Source organism: Numida meleagris, chromosome 14 (genome assembly GCF_002078875.1).
Source record: "Numida meleagris isolate 19003 breed g44 Domestic line chromosome 14, NumMel1.0, whole genome shotgun sequence".
Lineage (NCBI taxonomy): Eukaryota > Metazoa > Chordata > Aves > Galliformes > Numididae > Numida > Numida meleagris.
Genome location: NC_034422.1, coordinates 5,558,025 through 5,577,455, shown reverse-complemented (window position 1 = coordinate 5,577,455; position 19,431 = coordinate 5,558,025). Strand labels below are relative to the sequence as shown.

The 19,431-nt window shown below is 45.0% G+C and overlaps 1 protein-coding gene across 1 annotated transcript in view; it reads left to right on the top strand.

Moving 5' to 3' along the window:
• ATP2A2 (ATPase sarcoplasmic/endoplasmic reticulum Ca2+ transporting 2) overlaps positions 1-11,552 on the top strand; it is a 41,579-nt gene extending 30,027 nt beyond the window's left edge. The window contains exons 13-20 of the mRNA XM_021412596.1: positions 152-370; positions 1,700-2,035; positions 2,256-2,476; positions 3,257-3,459; positions 3,835-3,920; positions 4,365-4,498; positions 5,396-5,513; positions 5,633-11,552. Coding sequence (XP_021268271.1) covers positions 152-370; positions 1,700-2,035; positions 2,256-2,476; positions 3,257-3,459; positions 3,835-3,920; positions 4,365-4,498; positions 5,396-5,513; positions 5,633-5,902 — 1,587 coding nt within the window. The 3' untranslated portion in view covers positions 5,903-11,552. The remainder of the gene's footprint in view (positions 1-151; positions 371-1,699; positions 2,036-2,255; positions 2,477-3,256; positions 3,460-3,834; positions 3,921-4,364; positions 4,499-5,395; positions 5,514-5,632) is intronic.

Sequence of the window (19,431 nt, the reverse complement as noted above, 5' to 3'; positions counted from 1 at the left end):
GCTGCAGAGGTGACATAACCCTAAACCCTAAACGTTATGGCCCAAATATCTTCAGCTTGAAAATGAAGGACTTCAGTAATACGAGCAGATGTTATGTTGGAAAGGATTTATTAAACTGAGGTTTTCTTCTTTCTTTTTTTGCCTCCACAAGGGTGCTCCTGAAGGTGTGATTGATAGATGTACGCATGTCCGAGCTGGAAATGCTAAAATTCCGTTATCCTCGGGAATTAAGCAGAAAATAATGTCTGTTATTAGAGAGTGGGGAACGGGTAGAGACACGTTGCGCTGCTTGGCTCTGGCAACCCATGACAATCCACCCAGGAAAGAAGAAATGAATCTTGAGGACTCCTCAAACTTCATTAACTATGAGGTAAGGTTTAGTAAAGGATTGTTTAAAGTCTCCTCTCTCTCCTAAAGTGGAGAATGGTTCCTGCTTGTCTGACTGTTTCTTGAGGAAGTTATGGCTGAGATCTTTGTCTTACCTGATGCTTTGGATGTCAGACAATGGTTAGCCATGTCTTTGGAGGAAATTGACAGTTTAAGAAAAGACTGTATGTGGCTCCAGAGAAATTCAAAGGATGATATTCAGAAATATTGCATAGTTTATGATAATTGCCCCCCACTGGTTTATTCCCCCAATTTTTGGGGAATTTGAATGAAAAAGCTTTGTTCGTGGTGGCTGGTTATATGTGCTGCTGCCAAGCTACAAGTGTAAGAAACCAGCTAAGCTGCCACCTGCAAGTTTTGCTGTTTTGCATGTATACATACAGTCCTTAAGGTCACAGGACTATAAACTGCTTACAGAGGCTGAGTCTGAAAAGTCTTCCAAAAACCACATTGTGGTTTCAGCTGTAATGTTTCTTAGCTTGACATTGCTCAACTGCAAAGACCCCTTGGGGATTTTGTGAGGGAACCTAAGTGCCATTTTGTGCTCTGAGGATCAGAGGATCAGATTTACTTCCCCTCCTCCATACTGTCAGCTGCAAAAGCTCTGTCCATTGTCACCCCAGCTACTCTAATTTTCCAGTGGAACCTGTATCTGGGACTTGGGGTGCGTGGGTGGGAGGGCAGTGTCAGCAGTTGCATGAGTTTTGTCTTGGGCACTGTGCTCTTGGCACTGATAACAAAAAAGAAAGACTTGACTGCTTGCAAGTTGAACTGGCACGATTGACGATTCGATCAGATTAGATTGAGATGATTAAATGAGCATATTTGAAGCAAGATTTGGAAATACAGGTTCCCATTGCTGTGTGTGGTTGTACTTTAGGAATTAACTATGTTGTCTTTTATGCCCCTCCTGTAGCATTGTGATTCCAAAAGCACCAGCTGCTACGTTACCTTCTCTTATTAATCTGCCTGTAGATGTGACCTTTCAGTTCTTCTCCCACTGTTGCATTCACTGTCAGTGCTGAAGTGAAAACTTAGGGTGAACCAGAACCCCTCTGAAGTGATGTTCCAGAGGGAAAATGACTAGTGATTATATTGCAGTAATACACTGGCTTTTACTAAATGTCAGGATGACATAGGCTGCAGTGCCTGATTGGTCAGTGTGAAATCACAGGATATTGTGGACCGGGAGTAAACACTAAGGTCACTGTGCTGAGATGTATGTTTAGCATGCGAGTAAAATGGTTATTTTAGAAATGTTAGATGAGAAGTCAGCAGGGTTTTGCGCTGAAACTCAGTGGTGTTGTTTCAGACCAACCTGACCTTTGTGGGCTGCGTGGGAATGCTGGATCCCCCAAGAATTGAAGTGGCTTCTTCTATAAAGCTGTGTAAACAAGCTGGTATTAGAGTGATCATGATTACTGGCGATAATAAAGGCACAGCGGTGGCCATTTGCCGACGCATTGGTATCTTTGTGGAAGATGAAGATGTTTCTACCAAAGCTTTCACTGGCCGTGAGTTTGACGAGCTCTCGCTGGCTGCCCAAAGAGATGCTTGCCACCACGCCCGCTGCTTTGCCCGGGTGGAGCCTTCTCACAAATCCAAAATTGTGGAGTTCCTTCAGTCTTTTGACGAGATTACAGCTATGGTGAGTAATTGGACTGCTGCATGATTCGATGCTGTTTCTTAACCCGAATTTCACCATGGCAGACGAGTGTCTTGTTCTGGGATTCTGTTTTTTCCTGAATTCCATCCCGGAATAGTTCTGCCCTTTAGTGATTTTTAAAGATCCAAAATACAAGACCCAATGTAAAATTCCTGTCCTGCCTGCAAGTAAATACTTTCTTTGAACTTAACTCTTGTTCTAGACTGGTGATGGTGTCAATGATGCCCCTGCATTGAAGAAAGCAGAAATTGGAATTGCTATGGGCTCTGGTACGGCGGTGGCTAAAACTGCTTCAGAAATGGTTTTAGCAGATGATAATTTTTCAACCATTGTAGCTGCTGTGGAAGAAGGACGTGCAATTTACAACAACATGAAGCAGTTCATCCGTTACTTGATCTCTTCCAATGTTGGAGAAGTTGTTTGGTAAGTTTAACATGTTTTCTTTGGACTGGAATAGTGATGATGGAGTTGTCTTTCCTCACTTATTCCAGTATTTCTCACTAAAACTGGAGAAACAGGCTCTCCAAGTGGTGGCTCACTGTGACCATGGAATGGAGCTTGTATACTTCCAGGCTCAGCAGTATTTACTGGAGAATTTTAGCATGCCAAGAAAGATAAGCACTGAATTGCATATAATATTCTAGCTCAATAGGTGACCAAATGCTTTGCTGTTATTTCTGTGTTAGAAATGTGTCTTTGTGAAACTTAATTTTAAAAATTGGAAAACTTCTTTCTAAGAAGATTTGTTATTTCATATAATGTAGCCACATGTATAACTTAAATGTCTCTTAAATGTCTCTGTAACTTCAACCTCAAGTTACAGAGGAATGTTTCATATGCTGGGGAGGAATGTTGCCCCAGTGCCACGGAATGCATTTCTGGTAACAGAATGCAGGTATTGGTCTCCCAGCAGTTGCTTATATCAAAGCATACCTTCTCCTAGAACCAAATATAATACAGTGTTTGTCTTGTCCTGGTTTTTTTGTAAGCTTTAAGGCTATCCTTTGTGTGGCTCGTGCTGCAGGCCCTGTTTTCAGTTCTTGGAGCTATGGAAGTTAAATGCCCAGTACATTATTGGAGTTGCTGATGGAAATCCAGCTAAATTGAGCTTAGTCATTTGAGCTATAATAACATTATCTGTAGAAGCTTGTGTTTTGTAGAAAGCGGCTTGTAAGCTGACCTAACCGATGGGTTTTCTTGTAGTATCTTCTTGACTGCTGCCCTGGGTTTTCCTGAAGCTCTGATTCCTGTCCAGCTGCTGTGGGTAAACCTGGTGACGGACGGTCTCCCTGCTACTGCTCTGGGCTTCAATCCTCCTGATCTCGATATCATGAACAAGCCACCCCGCAACCCTAAGGAGCCGCTGATCAGCGGGTGGCTCTTCTTCCGTTACCTCGCGATTGGATGTGAGTAGTCAGTGCTTTTTGTTTTCCCTTCAGGGAAGCAAGGCACGTAGATTTTTTTGTTTTCAAGATCCATTTTGAAAGCAGCATCTGATCTTTCATGCTCAAGTCTGGAAAGCTAGCAATAGATATTCCGCGGAATTGGTTTTGTTTGGAGTGTTTTATTCATTTTTTTTGTATTTGTATGTGATGCTATGATGGAACAATAGAAGCAGTGTTCTATTCTTTCCATTGGTAACAACAGCGGCAGAAAAAGCCATAGTTGCACAACATCAACGTGACATTTACCACATCATCAGAATCTTTTGATTTTTGACTAAGGAAATGATCTTTTCAATGGGGTTCGTAGCACTGAAAAACCACTTTGTTGTCCTTAAGGTTATGTTGGTGCTGCCACAGTGGGTGCTGCTGCTTGGTGGTTCATTGCTGCTGATGGTGGTCCAAGAGTTACCTTCTACCAGCTGGTATGCATTTCATTTCTTGGAGGGGGGTGACATGGGAGGGAAGGGACACAGTTATAATTTCTATTTGAAAGGACTGTAGAAAAACACAATACCTTATAAAAATGTTTTATGTGGTGACATTATTTCAAACTTGATTCATGGTCAGGTTTTATTGTAACATTAGCCTTAATATCGAGCTGAAAAGTCGGTGTACCTAAACTTGTAACACATCTCAAGGACCAAGTGGTGTTTTGTAGGTAAAGACTGACAGGAGTATTTCTAATGCTATTAAACAGCTTTGTTTTTTTTACTCATAGTGTTGTATTAGACACTGCTGTGTCTCCTGCAGTTCAGTGCTTGTAGGATTCATATTAGGAAGTTTTCTCAGTACTGCTCACTTCCTAAGCCTGTTTTTACATTCTAAAAGTTAAGCTGTAGAAATGAGTTCACATTCTTCTTTTTTAGAGCCATTTTCTGCAGTGCAAAGAGGACAACCCGGACTTTTACGGTGTCGACTGTGTGGTCTTTGAGTCTCCGTATCCGATGACAATGGCTCTTTCTGTCCTTGTCACCATAGAGATGTGCAATGCCCTCAACAGGTTTGTATCTCCAAATCAGGAAGGAAAGCTGCTGCATAGCTTATCTTCTATCGTACCTTCTGCGTAGCCTTGCTCTCAGTCTCTGGACAGCTCAACTAATAAATAATGAGTCATATTTTCTTTCCGAATCCTGGTAGTGCAAACAAAATGACTCTTAGATAACGCTTGAGACCTCTTATCTTAAGGTATATTGTTAATCCTGCCAGTTCATTCTGGTATTATAGAAAGCACGAGCAGCTGAAATATTTTCCATTATTTTTAATCTTAAGATTAATCAATCAGATTAGCCCTCCTGTGTTGGTATTAAGTGATACCAAGTGGAACTAAAATAAGAATATTGAAGATATGGAAAATAACTTTTCCTGCCCTAAGGGAGTGTGGGTTTAGCCAATTAATGTTAGATTATAAATGGAAACCACTAAATAGCACAATGTCAAGGGTATATTTCTTCAAATAGCTTAGAGGTCAGTTAATTTTAAAAACAAATAAACTAAACACAAGTGTACTGCGGTAGTCCTACATAACAAGATACTGCTCTACATTTGATGTTCTGGATCTCAGGCTCTTCTGCAGCATAACCTAAATGCAGACTGAATCTGGAAAGCAGATCTGAAGGACGAGCATTACAAAAGTGCAAGGACCTGACCCTCTGTATGTGCAGTCTTTAACTGAGCTTTGAAGGAACGACTGGATAGGCAGGAAGATTCTCACGCTGTTGTACCCAGCATTGCCACCACTGAAGTTGTAACCTACTTAAACAGAATTTGGTGTCCTCCTTTCCGTGGTGACTCGGATAACTGGGACTTGCCATGCTGTGTTCTTGACAGCAGTTACCTGATCTGCTGAATTTCCTGTGGTGCCTTGTATGTACACATACGTCCCGTGTTTCCATTGCAGTCTGTCAGAAAATCAGTCCCTCATGAGGATGCCCCCGTGGGAGAATATCTGGCTGGTGGGTGCCATTTGCTTGTCCATGTCCCTCCACTTCCTCATCCTCTACGTGGAGCCGCTGCCGGTAAGTGCTTCTGGCTCCCAGCCATCCCTGAGCTCGGAGGTGGAGCAGAAAGGCTTTTTTGGAGCTTAAGGCCGGGGACGGAGGTGAAGCAAAGCTGTAATGCTTGGCTGTTCTTTCAGATTATCTTCCAGATCACGCCTTTAAACGTGACGCAATGGCTGATGGTCTTGAAAATCTCACTACCTGTCATTCTGCTGGATGAAACACTTAAATACGTGGCCCGTAACTACCTGGAACCTGGTAAAGATAGTGTGCGGCCTGCCACCAAACCCTGTTCTTTGTCAGCATGCACCGAAGGAGTTTCCTGGCCCTTTGTGTTCATTACTCTGCCCTTGGTTATCTGGCTTTACAGCACAGACACTAACTTTAGTGATATGTTCTGGTCTTGACTGACATGGTGACCGTTTTACATTCAAAGAAAAAGTTTAACTTAATCAATTTTTTTTATTGTTTAGAGCAACTGTCTATTTCTGCTGAATTTTCACATGAACATATTTGCCGGTGATGGAGGTTTCATATTCTAGGTTTTGGTTTTTTTTTGCTTTTTCTTCAGTGGGGGCGATGTATTCCTCTTTTATACACAGTTAAAGTGTCCATTGACATGTACAGAGAACTAACACTATTTTATGCAAATATTTTTTTGTAGATGAAAAGCATGTACAGTGTTCTGTTGAATAGTTTATTCATCGTGTAAAAAAAAAAACAAACAAGGTTTTTTTTGAGCCAGCGGACACTATCAAACTAAATTGGCAGCAGATTTTAGGGAATGAATGTGTGTCGTCTAAAACTAAAAAGAAAACAAAAGCATGTAACTGTTTGTCTTCTGCATGGTCATCCAAACTTAATTTGTCGTACGGTCAGATTTTATTTTCCTCATAAGCCCAACTTTCTGCTCTGGGTAGAGAGTGCTGCTACCTTGGTCAGCATTTCTTCTTGTTCCCCCTCCTCCTGCTCCCTTGCTCTTGGTTCTTGACTGTCCTTGTTTACACCGGTTTCTGTATGAGGTGATGCCTGATCCTGCTCGTGCAGAAAATGCCATTCCAGGTGCAGCCTGCTGGGGTTCTTCCGTATTCTCAACACACTTAGTTTTTTGGTTTTTTTTTAAAGATTATTTATTTGTCTATTGTATTTTTATTGTAACAGACCTTGTTTTGCCAGCGTTGCCCATGATGCAGGGATAGGGAGGTCTACTTAAATCAAAGCCGAGCCTTTTTAACCGACACAATCCGTTTTATTTCCAAAAGAGGGTTTCAGTTGATTTTTTAATACCTTATTTACGTGTGTCAGATTGTTTTTTTCCCCCCCCACCATTTTTAGGATCAAAATTTGTAATGAGACCTGGAAAAATAACTCGCACTGCATAGCTAGAAATGGGATTGACTACACTTAGGGCACTAATGACACGTCGTGGACATGGAGTTGCTCTGCTGGCCTGTTGTTAGCCTGACTTGAAGTAACAAGCTCGTGTGTGTTTTTTGTAAAATCTGTAAATAGCACATGACCAAATTGAACATATTGTATAGAACTATTTTTATTTTGATGTGGCACTAACCACCTTCATTATTACGGTAAATGTTAAAGCATGTTTTCAAATTCAGTCCTGTATCAGCAATGTGTAAGTCATTAACAGTCCTAACTGTGGTGTTTTTCTCCAATGCCTTCCAACTTTCATCGACTAAAGTGAGTATTTCTCTTCCATTTCACCATGCCAGTGGTGACTTGCTGTAAAATAGCGTATGCTGTATCCATGTCGAAGAATAAATAGTAATTCCTTCATTCCCACGCTGTGTTTTGTCAAATTCTGCTGTGCTACATTATTATCACCACTTTAGACTCTTGCCTTATGGTATGAAGCTCCAGTTACTGATTCTGAAGGTAAAGAGCTTGCTTTCATTGTGGCCTATTTTAGTTCTTATTTTGTAGCACCAAAGAGCCTTAGTACCCCCGTGATCTTACAGCTTTTGTTCTTAGGTTTGAGTTAAAATTGGATGCATCTCTTACTGAAGACAGTGACGGCTGTCCATATGAATTTTTAGTGTCCAGAACACTTGTGGTCAAGTGCTGGCTTATCCTGAAGCTTCTTCCTGCTCTGAAATGTGGGGAGCCTCTCAGAGCAGACCGGCCCTTCTCTCCCTGGTAGTCGCAGTGCTGTATGTGCAGGTGCTGCTCTTTGCTAAATCAGCTTGTTGCCAGAGCCTGGAAACGCTCTGAACCGCGGTCATAAGGAAAGACAAAAGAACAGGCTCGGCTTACAGGATAGGCTTTGAAAATTGTACTGGGGTCACTACGCTTTTGTGGAGTAGCAGGTGCTGTGTTATCTTGTGTTGGCTTGACTTTAATAATCCAATTCAAACAGCTTTCTTATTCCTCACAGAGGAAAATGGCAGTTAAAAGCTATGTTCTGCTGGTGCCAGCTGGAGTCCAGTGAGCACAGCTAATCCTTTAGGTTTCGGTCTTCAAATACACACGCTAACCCCAAAATACACAGAACCTGTTTGAAATCCCACCACACTGTGAATACATGCTGTTTGTAGAAACGCTGACTTCCTGATGCTGAAGTGACTTGGGGATGTGGACCTGATGATGTAACAGGTGTTCTACAGAACTGGAAGCACTGAGCTCCCTTGAATGCTCTCTTTAGCGCAGCAGAAACCTCTCTTTGCCCAGCTGCATGTTCTGTATACCACAAGGCTGATGGCCAGCACCGGTCAGGTGCTGTATCAATATTGAATGAGCAGTGTAAGGCTTGCCTGTTTCCTGAAACAGGAAACTGATAGGTCGCATCTATTCTGGTCTCAAGGAACCCTAAATCACAGGTGTGTTGTCGTTACTTGTTGGAAAGAACACGAGCAGTGCTCCCAGCACTGAGGCCGGACTCCTGCGGGCAGGGACAGTCTCTGGGGCTTTGAGCGCTGGTTCTGTGTCAGCCTCCAGAGCGCCAGCGTTGGTTGGCTTTTCTAAGCCATGCACATGGCAGTAGTTTTCAGTTCTTCTTGTCGTACAGTCTTTTTCCTGTCTGTGATGCCAAGTAATTCTGCTACCTAACTTCTCTTTCTTCTTGTCTCTAAGAAGCTGAAGGGGAAAATGACTGCAGGTAAATTAAATTCAGTCCTTCAACATCTTCTGCTGGATCTCTGTCTGACACACTCAGCTGTGTGTGTCGAAGACAAGTCTTGCTGAGAGCTCTCTCACACCAGTTAACTCGGGGTATCTCGCTTGCACGTAGAGCCTTCTGTTCCTTGGAGTTTGCCTTTGAGAGCTGGACAGCTGGTGTGTAAATGTGGCATTTATCCCTCTGATGGCACCTGCAGCCTCAGGAGCCTGGTTTTGTTGGAGTATTCCTAGATTGCTTGGGCTGTCTCAATCTTCCTGGTTTTCCTTGCATTTTTCCTAGTCTTGTTTAGATTTCCTCGTGGAAATGGAGCAGTAGGGTTCCCTATGATCAGCACTTAGTGCCATTCAGTGGCATTGTCACTCTGCTTTCATTGTAAGACAGGTGCCAGGCTGACGTGGACTTAGCATAGACTTAGTGGCCAGCATCTTGAAGTTGAAGATTGCTTAATCTCCTTGTTCTGTATTTCCTCTCCGGCCTCCTCACTGCACTGGGGGACAGAAACGGATGGAACTTGTGTTTCGGTGTGTTAGCCCTGTGAACATGCTAACAGAAGCACTTAATTAGGTAGAAGTAAGCAAAGATATCTTGGTTTTATCTCCCACTTTATTTTTAGAAGGTCACTTCCTACCTTTTGTTTCCCTTCGCTCTCATCTCACTGAGCTTCTTCATCTCTGCAGTCTTTTGCAGCCTCAATTCCTTAGTGCTCTTGCATATTGCTGCTTATTTTCTGGTGGGTGGGGGGCAGATTAGCATCCATTGTGACCAATGGTGCCTTGCACGAGAAACACGAAGGCTGCCGGCCTATGCTGGGGAAGCAGTGGGTTTTGCTGTGACTGCAGCTCCTCCTGAATTCAGTGGGCTGGTCCAAATCAGAGCCAAGATGATGGTCAGGCAGCTGCACTCACGTGTGTTGGCAGCGTGGAGAGAAAAGCTTTTACCTTCCCAGTGCCCCGGGCTCTTTCAGCTTTCAGATGTGAGCAGTTCCAAGTCCCAGTGCTGAGCTCCGCAACGAGCTGTGCCTTTGTGTTGCCCAGGCACTGAAATTAGTTCCTGTTTTTTCCCCCGAAGCATTATTGCAAAAAAAAAAAATGAGTATGAAAGAAGCTGCAGAAAAATACATAGCAGTCTGACAGTGCTGCGAAGCTCATGGTTGTAGAGGGGCCGTTCTGGAGAAAGCTAATGGTAAGAAAATGAGTTTTTAATCTGATGATAAAATGCAGTACAGCAGTCCTCTGTCAGTGTTCCAAGAACACAGCTGATGCACAGAACGTTTGTGGTAACTGCTTAAAGACGGTCGAATTTGCTGAGGTGAAGGGAGGTAAAACTGCTCCAAAGCTGTCTGTCTCTTGCACCTGTCTTGTTGACCTCCTTGCACTTCTAACCATTAACTGTTTCCCTAATCTCTGCTAATTACATCCTTAATTACATTAATTCCATGCATTCTCAAATCCTAGCAAGAGAACCGAGATTTTAGTGTCGAAGCAGTGTTCTGAAGAGCCACCATTAAGTTGCAGGCAGGCAGTGTGCCCTTCTTGACACAAGGCCAGCCCGGTGCTGTGGGGTGAAGTGCAGCTGTAGCCGTGTTGTACTCTGCCCTTTGCCTCCACGTTAATTAATCTGCGCAGTTTAATGACTTCTTGAAAGCTTTCCTACTGCTTCACGGAACAAGCTGCAGAACTTGAAGAAGGGACATTGTTAGGTCGCTCCTTGGTCAAATCTGCAATATAATGTCTCAATTAGGGGGGAAAAAAAAAACACCTTGGAGTTATATTTAAATGGGGGGAAAAAAAGCTCCAGCGTGTTATATGAGAACCTGAAAGTAAAAAGGGAGTGAGACTCGAGGCAGAAAAGCGCAGCAGCTATCCAAACACAGGGAACCTCCATTTGCAGCCCTTGGTAGGGAGTGCTGCCCCGTGCTGCTGCTGAAGGCAGCTCTGCTGAGTCCAGGAGAGCTGAGACGTGCTGCAGAGCGCCCCGGCTCCCAGAACACAGGAACCTGAGAGTGTCCCTTCAGTGACGGAGCAGTTGGTCATCAGACTTAACATTCTTTCTTCTGTCACTGTTGATCTTAGTCTTGCTCTTAGAATGGTACTTAGCACTCAGCCTTTCATTAACTGATACCTTTTCTTTCTTTCCTTTTCAGCAATACTGGAGTAATCGCTTCCTAAACAATTTTGCAGAAATGTAAGGTTGTTTTGTTGCGTGCATGTGTTTTTAGCAACACATCTACCAAAACTGCTGCATGTATCATGTGTAAAGATTCTTTGCTTTCCCTCAAAACAAAACTCATTGTGTTCTCTGTGGAAGAAATGTGTGGTACCATTAGGACTTCAGATGTACAAACGTGCAATATAGCTTACAGAATTGGAAACTCTCTCCAGAGAAGTTTGGGTTCTGTGCTGCATGGAGAAGAGCTTGTTTATCCCTGAACAAGAAGCGCTGAGCTGTCAGCCAACTTTCCATATTCCTGTATGTAAAATGTCAGTTTATAAAATGTACAATATCAAAATAATGCATGCCTTGGGTTGTAGACAAATCTGTATCGTATCATCCGAACATACTACTCTATAACAGCTTATGTACAATGCTATCCTATTTATAAAACTCATGGACAAGACTCCAGCTGAATGTTAAACTGTAAGCCTCCGGTTCATAACTTTGGGTTTTTTATCATGTGTGCAAATCGACCTGTTTTGCACTGCAACGTAACTTATTTAAATCTAAGGCGGTGAGACAGATGTTGGTGCAATACAAAAACATCGTGATGCCTTCATCTAGGCAGCAGCAAACGACTCAGCCCGTTACAACTGCATGTGTGACCTTTAGAAGCTGTAAATAAGATCAGTTGTCTGCTTCCATGCTGGCAGTACGAAGCATCACGCCTAGTTTCATTTGTATCGGGTAAATAAATTTATTCTACAATACCTCCCTGGCGTGTTATTTGATGCACTTTGTTTTCTGCAGGTACATGCGTACGTACTTCAGCGTGTTCTTCCCTTAATGCACCAACAGCATTGCACTCTTTCCTTCTAGAACTATGCAGATGCCAGCTGCTCTTCCAGCACCATGACCTCCTCGCTGGTGTGATTTCCTCTGCCCAGGGGCTTGTGTGTGTGTTTAAGGGACACTGTCAAGTAGTTTGATCACTCAATTTTTTTTTTTAAATGCTCCATTGTTTGTAAATCCCTCTGATAAAATAAACGTTTCTTTCCCAACTACATGTTCATCTTTTGTCCTTTCCTGTTTTCTAAATTCTCTCAGACTGTTGTAGCTGTTTGGCTTTTCCTTCTTCCCCAGGCCACGGGAAGATGAACCACCTGCGTGCTTGCTACACCCCACCTGCCCTGGGCAGCCTGTGCACAGCTGCACTGCAGCTCACTCTGTTCCTGAAACCCGGGCACGGTGCAGGTCCCGCCAGCTCACAGTCCTCCTTAAGCATTAAGCAAGACTAAAGCGCTCAAAGGGTAAAAGCTGCATCTGCCAAGTGTCCTCTAATGCTCTGCTCTACATCTCATAAACTAAGTTCTGTTTGGAGTAAGAGGAGGGGAGTAAGGGTACAAGCAGGGCCTCTCTAAATAAGCAACTTCAAAAGGGAGTAGTATGTTGTAAATTAAATGTAATGCCTCTTAAACTCTAGGCTGCGCTGTGCTCGCAGACTGTTATCCAAATTAGGTGACAGGGCTGAGACCCTTCAAAAACAACAGCACGAGGTTTAAAAATACTAAAGCTGAATTCCACTGTTCAGCTCCACTATATGATGCTGGGTGCTGCGCTCATACATAGGGCTGAACTGCTCTGCAGGGCCGCTTCCTACTATGGTAGTGTTGCTCGAAGCAAGCTGAGCTCTGCTCCTCACCTCTGGGCCAAAGCTGTCAGAACCGAGAGCAGCGCTCGGTGCTTATCTGCAGCCACAGCTCTTCCCTCTGCCTTATTTACAGGCTGGCTTCACGCACCGCAGCGCTGTCACCAAACAGCCCAGCGAGCTGCTCTGCTGCTCCCAGACAGGCACAGGCACCAGAAGGCAGCGGCACGTGCCCGCTATGATGTACACAGACTCCCGAGCTAAACAATTAAAATAATTTGTTCACACCACGGTGGAAGAAGGCACCTCATTAACACCTCTAGCTTGGATTTAAGGAAACCGTGAGAATGAGGCTCATTCCATCAGCTAAAGGCAGCTGAAGTCTAGTTTTGAAAAGACCAAACACGACCTGCAAGCTTTAACTAGTCCCCCGAGCGAACAGCAAGCAGTGCTGTCTACAACATGCCATACAGAGAGGACTTGAAGCAGCTCAGTGCGTTGCTAAGTACTCACGTGTAAGGGTATGGGGAAAGAGATGTGCAGATGAACAGATCCATCTCCCCCTCCTCTCCTCCCTGTGACACCCTGGCCCTACAGCAGCGCAGGGGTGGGCCCACACCCACAGCTCCCCCAGCTCTCAGGCATTACAGACACACTGCATCGAGCTCTCGGCACAGAGGGCACAAACAGCCCCATTTTTACACTGAGGTGAATTTAATTGTGTGAGATTAAAACCCACACCCACCTCCACGGTGGTAGGAGAGAACTGAGAAAAGCGTTTGGTAGAGAAGAGAGCAAATTTGCTTCACAGCTTCAACGAGGAAAAAGCCTCAGGAAAACCCCCAGGCCGAGCCTGCTGAAGCAGCAGAAGAAAGCAGGCAGCCCCTCTCCTGCTCCTGTTAAGTCTGCAGAGCCTTAGGACATTTTACTAAAATAATTCACCCGCAACAATTTAAGTCCTCTACAGCCAACGCTGTTGGAGCACCACATATCCCTGACCCGACACAGGCCAACCCCTTTCCTCAGCAACCCAACCTGTGCCTGCTGCAGCTTATTTAACCCCAGAAACAAAGATGCACGATAAACAGGGAGCAAATCTAAGGCTATCCATGACGGACACCTCCCTAGCGGTAAGCTCCAGCTGAGACCAGAAGCTCTGCAAAGCCCACACTGTAGGACGCTGCACCAAACACGCAGATGATAACTGGGGCAGCACCAAGAGCAGCAAGCAGGGGCTGACATAAAAAATGTAGGTCGGCTCTATCCCTGCTGAAGGAACTCTGCAGTTCACCTCAGAAAAGGGGCTGTGCCAGCAGTCACCACGGGAAGGGCACAGGATGCACCTGGCACCATGTAGCAGGCGCTGGCTATTTGCTGGCTAAGGCCAAGTCCCCTCCTCCTGTATAAACAGAGACTGTGGGACCTGCATTCATGTGGGTGAGTTATCCCCATCAACCTCTTGGAGCAGCTTGAGGGGAACATGCAGTGTCACAAGAGCCCCTAGAAACTTCCATTTATATTTATCTAATCCGTTCTTCTGGAGGCAGTGCAATCTTCGCTTGCACATCATCCCACCACCGGATTTTGCTGACTCACCAGCTTCAAGAGAAGAAAAATTCCCCAGCCTTGCTCCTGAACGATGGTCGGCCGCCGGGAACTACCTGGCGTGTCAAGTCCTGTCAGACAGAGAGGCTACCATAATCACTGCAATAACACTCAAGAACAACAACGAAAGCCACAAACTGCTATAAGCCCATGCTATTTTTGCAGGTGGCGGAGTCAATTTTTCCTACGGAGGCAGGCAAAGAACACTGCTCCACTCTTGGGGTAAGATAACATCGGAGGCTAACAATCAAGTTGCAACCAGCTCATGCATTCGTAACCAAGTCACACAGCTCCAGCACACTGTGATTGCAAAACACCAAGCGTTTCGGTCTTGCGCTTGTTCCTGCCCTCCCCTGCATTCAGCGAGGCGTGACACCCCAGACAGATTTCGTGATATAAAAGTTTCTCTTATCACCGCCCTCCTCCAGGACTTAACAACAGATGCAGTGGTTGAGGTATGAGAATAACCTTCACCAGGTGAAACGTGGGCGCACGTGGAGCTCATCCGAGTGCGCGTCCTTCCTGCTGCTGGCAGATGAAACCCACTGCCACAGCCTGGCTGATGCACGCTGCCACGCCAAAACCAGACCCGACCATGATGGAACTCCTCGATCTCCCACGAATTCTGCACCCAGAGGAATTCTGATTCCCAAGAATCTTCCCAAGAAGATTGTGCCTCCCATGAATTTCCTCCTCCCACCATACTGCTGTGGACTCTCTTTCGCAGTGGACGCTGTTTGTCTCAGGAGACAAGTTACACCGAATCCCCTACCACCACAAAACCTAAGCCCCCGGTGTGTGGGCTCTGTCAGCTTCTTCTCAGGACATCCCACCAAGCACAGGCTTTGTCCCTTCCATGAGCTGACAACACAGCAGCCACACGCCCACGCTCACAGAACAACGGGCAGGTGCTGGAAGCAGCCCCCAGCAGACAGTACTGACTCATTACAGACTGCTTGCCAAAGCCCATGCTGCTCCTGAGCACATCTCCCAAACCCTTTGCAGATCAAAAAGAAAATCAGAAGGGAATTGCTATGGCATCGACTCAGTCCATCAGACAGCGCACGCAAACTGTACGCAGCTAGCTGGCCTCTCGGGAAACAAGGCCAAGTTTCCAAAGCACCCTGAACCTGCTTTAACAAGTCTTCCACCTTCCAGAATTACAGAACCTCCCAGAGAAACACCGCAGACATTTCCACTGACATTGCAGCATTGTGTCAATCAGATTCTGCAATAAAATAGCAAAAAGTTGTACGTAACGTGCCAAAACTAGCCTGAAGGATGAACGCGTGTGCTGTGCAGCACTACAGCTGTATTAGCACACGTAACAGAGAAAGGCCACTGCTGCAGCTGGCTGGCTACGGCAGAGGGGAACAAGACATTCCCTTAGTTTGGGTTGAAGGAATGAGCTAATAATTGTGCTGAAATGAAATTCAAGCACCTAAAATCCTGGAAAACTCCTTTTCCAAGATGATGCTGACCCTGGAGCACAGACTCCCTTCTCTTCTTGGAACTGCTCTCACACCTGACGTCGCCTTCCTGCGTATCCTCAGCTCTGCTGGTACGACCAGCAACATTCAGCTCTTCCCCGCACCTCCTCAGGTTCCAGGCTCTCATCAGTTCTCACCCTAATCCACGAGGGCCTTTATCTGACAGATGTACGCTGAAACACTAATGCCACCCAACCTTCCACAATACAGAGTAGCTGTCCCACTGCTCTTAAAGCGTAATAGGATTAAGAGCTCCTCTCCTCCCCTCGCCAGCTGGTGTTTGTCTTCGAAGCCCTCACCAAGACACTTCCATCTCAATGAAAGCCCCGCCGACAACATTCCACAGACCGCCCCATTCCTCCTGCTGACATCCCAGGGAAAAGGCAGCGCTCACCGGGTGGGCACAGCACTGCCCAGGGCTGGACACAGGACACACACTCTTCCCTCCCCTCAGGGCAGGGAGACCAACAGCAGAGAGCAGAGTCCAGGCAACATTTCCCTTCGTGCAGATAACGCATATTCTTTTTATCACGTAAAGCATCAGAATTTAGGCACGGATGGTAGATGATGGCACCAAGGAGACCGAACCAATCTGTTTCCTGTTCACTCTTTTCAGGCAATAGAGGCAGCAAGAACAAAAGCTGAAAACAAAGTGCAGCATAGGAAGGGTTAAACCCCCTTTGCAAAAACTCAAATATTTCCAGGTTATTGGGTGGAAGGTCCTTGGAACTACTTAGAGCCCAACACTGCAGTGAGGGCAGTGAACACATGACAGAATCCTCCAGCCTCACTGAACTGGCTGGGTTTCAGCACAGCATCCCCTTCCTTCCTACCTATTGAAAGCTGACCTATGAGCCAAGGAAAGATTAAAGTCTGTCTCCACACAATTTCTCCTTTTGTAACAGTCAGTAGCAACAGCAGAATCCAGCAGTCATCCAGGTCAGCTAGAATTCACGCTAATATAAAGATTTCAGGATAATGCCAAGCTTTCCCCCCTTTAGTGAAACAGATAGTTCAGCAGAGGAGATAACTGAACTACAGAGGCACGGAAGTGTGTGTTCTGTGCAGGTTTGGAAGTGTCCTGCATTCCAGGTCACGTGGGCCTACCACATCCACAGGGACAGTTCAGTCCGTATGAATGTTGCCTCCTTCTCACCTTGACGGTGGACCTAAGAAGGAGACACAAATGTTGAGGCTGTCTTCCAGCTCTGACTGCAAGGACCCCAAAGCTGAAAAAGCTCCTTGGTCACAGATTGCAGCTATTTGCTGGCTTCCCAACAGACAGGCTTTACAAACATTTATTTCAGGAACCATATGGTCTGCAGCTTACACAGACCAGTATAAGGAAGAATCATATCTGCACACTGCTGTTCTCGCTCTACTGATGTCATCATGCTTCAGTTTCCTGGAAAACTGCTTAGTATTCCAACAAGATGAAGCCAAGTTACCAGCTTCAACACATCAAACCCTGCTGCATGACAAGGAAGAACACAAAATATTATACAATAAATATTAGGCTAAAAGCAGAACAACAACAACAATCTGTTACATAGTTCAGGGAAAGGGCTGGCATCTTAATGACCTTTGTAGCAACGCACGGGGCAACGTGCCATCCCTCCAGCCAACGGAGGAACAGGGCCCTCTGTGCTGCCAGCTCAACCCAAGTTCTTGGATCAACTGCCAGTGTAAGCATCACCCCTCTGCCAAATGCTGAACTCTCCCAGCCCGGGGAGCCCAGCTGGGAGACGTTCCAAGTCACCAAACCCCCCATGAGCTAAGCAAAGCGTGCTGCTGCTTGCTGCCTGCCTGTCAGGCGACTTTGATGTAATTGGACTTTCTGTTCTCTGTAAATATTTTAGAAATTTAAATCAAGTCCAAGCTTCAGGATGTGGGCTTTTTTCCCCCTTTCTTCCTCTGGACAAGCACTCTGAGGCTCACTGTGCTCTGAAACACACAGCTGACAGCTGAAATAAAAGACAGCTGAAGTGTCCAAAGGCAAATTTCAGAACTCAAGGTCATTGTTTCCTGCCATGCCACTCACTGGTCCAACATCGTGCAGGCAGGGCACAGAGCAGGACTGCCACTTCAGCAGATGTCATCTGCTGTCCCATAAGAAATGTGAAGACGCAGAGGTAGAAAATTCCATCTTTTTAAAAATCTGTATGTCAGGAACTATACTGCTATTGTTAGATCCCCAAACCATTTGCACGCAACAATATTTTGACAGGATGACAAACAGAAAGAAGGAAAAGGAAACTGATCTCCAAACTTCTGAAGTCCTCTGCCTCTCCTGGGAGATGGTTCAAAGCAGGGAAGCTGTTTTAAATGGAGGCTTTTGCAATGTAAACATCTGTCAGAGACCCACCACAGTGAAAGCTTCCCCTGCACATTCCACGCAGAGCATTAAACAACCATTAGCATTAAGGTTAGCAAAGCATGCACACGGCTCAAGACAGTAAGTGAAAACAGACTGTTCTTTCTATTTTGCTGTCATGGGCGGTGATGGACACAGACAGGCCAAACAGCTTCACTTAATACACAGACACAGGAAATTGTTACACTGAAATTTCCCGCATGACCAGTTTACTCTTCATTGAGATGTTCCACCACAGCCTTAAGCCACAGCTCCAACACAGCAATTCCACAGCATCACAGCTCCCAGCCCCCTCCTCCTCGACACACTCGAGCCAACAAGCCTTTAGCAGGGCCATGGAACAAACACATAAAGGCTTTAAAGAGCAGCATTAAAAAACAAACAAACAAAACACAAAAAGGTTTGCAGAGTTCGAAAGGTAAAGAAGGATGTGAGAGGAGTATGAGTATTGCTGAAGGAAGTTCAGGGATCAGTTCCTGTTTAAGAGATACCTAGCTACAATATTCTTGCATAACTTGGAATTACAATAGCAGACATAACCCTAAAGGTTTCCTTACAGCTGAGATCCTAGTGCAGAAACAGGGTTTGCTGAGTAAAAAAAATACTCCAAGCCTCTGTCCTGGAGGGATCAATTTCTGCATCACTGAGCTCCTGAAAAGGATAGAAGGATCACTACAAAAAACAGGCCCAAGGAGGAAAATGGTCACTGAAAGGAAAGTGAAAGTCCCAGTTAATCTCAAATTATCTCCACAATCAGCACTAACATAAGAGGAAAAAGTACTTTAAACAGACAGGAACATTTCTATTGGCTAGTGGTCCTCAGCTCCTTGTATTATCTCTGCTTCACAATTCCTAGATCCTCAAGATCTAGAAGTCAGAATTATAAATGCTGTATTTCAGGTGTTATCAGCACATCGCAGAAAGCACGGCCAAGCCACATGCCACACACTGTACATCATTTAGATGTTTGGGAGCCACATCATCAATGTACGATGCTTTTAGATTCTGGTAAATTAAGACTTTTAGCCCATACAAGTCTATATACAGGCCTTAAGTTTGAACAAACTATCCCCTGACATCACTTCTGTATCTTTCCGACCATAAAGCAGGACAGAATTCAGAACCTGCTAATGACATCTGTGATTTAAAAGTCAAACACAGCTGTCAGGATTTCAAGCACACAGTCCCTTTATCCTTATGCAACCCCAGAGAACAGCACGTGCTGTGGAATACAGCTGGATGTCAATTGCTTTTTGGTGTCACCTAAGAACTGCTTCACTTCTGGGAGATTACGTCACGGATTTAACAGATGGAACGTTGGTTTTTGGCTTTACTCTCTTCTAGGATGCACAGCACATGACTGATGGACAGAATGAGGTCAACTGCTTATTAGAGACTACTTGTTCTGGTCCCTAGACTAGAAAACCAGTATAAAATAAAATAACGTTTGGGAGCACAAAACCTATGCAAATCTAGAGATCATATTCTAAAATTAAAGCGTTAATGAAGGCTTGTTGATAGACAAGAAGAAT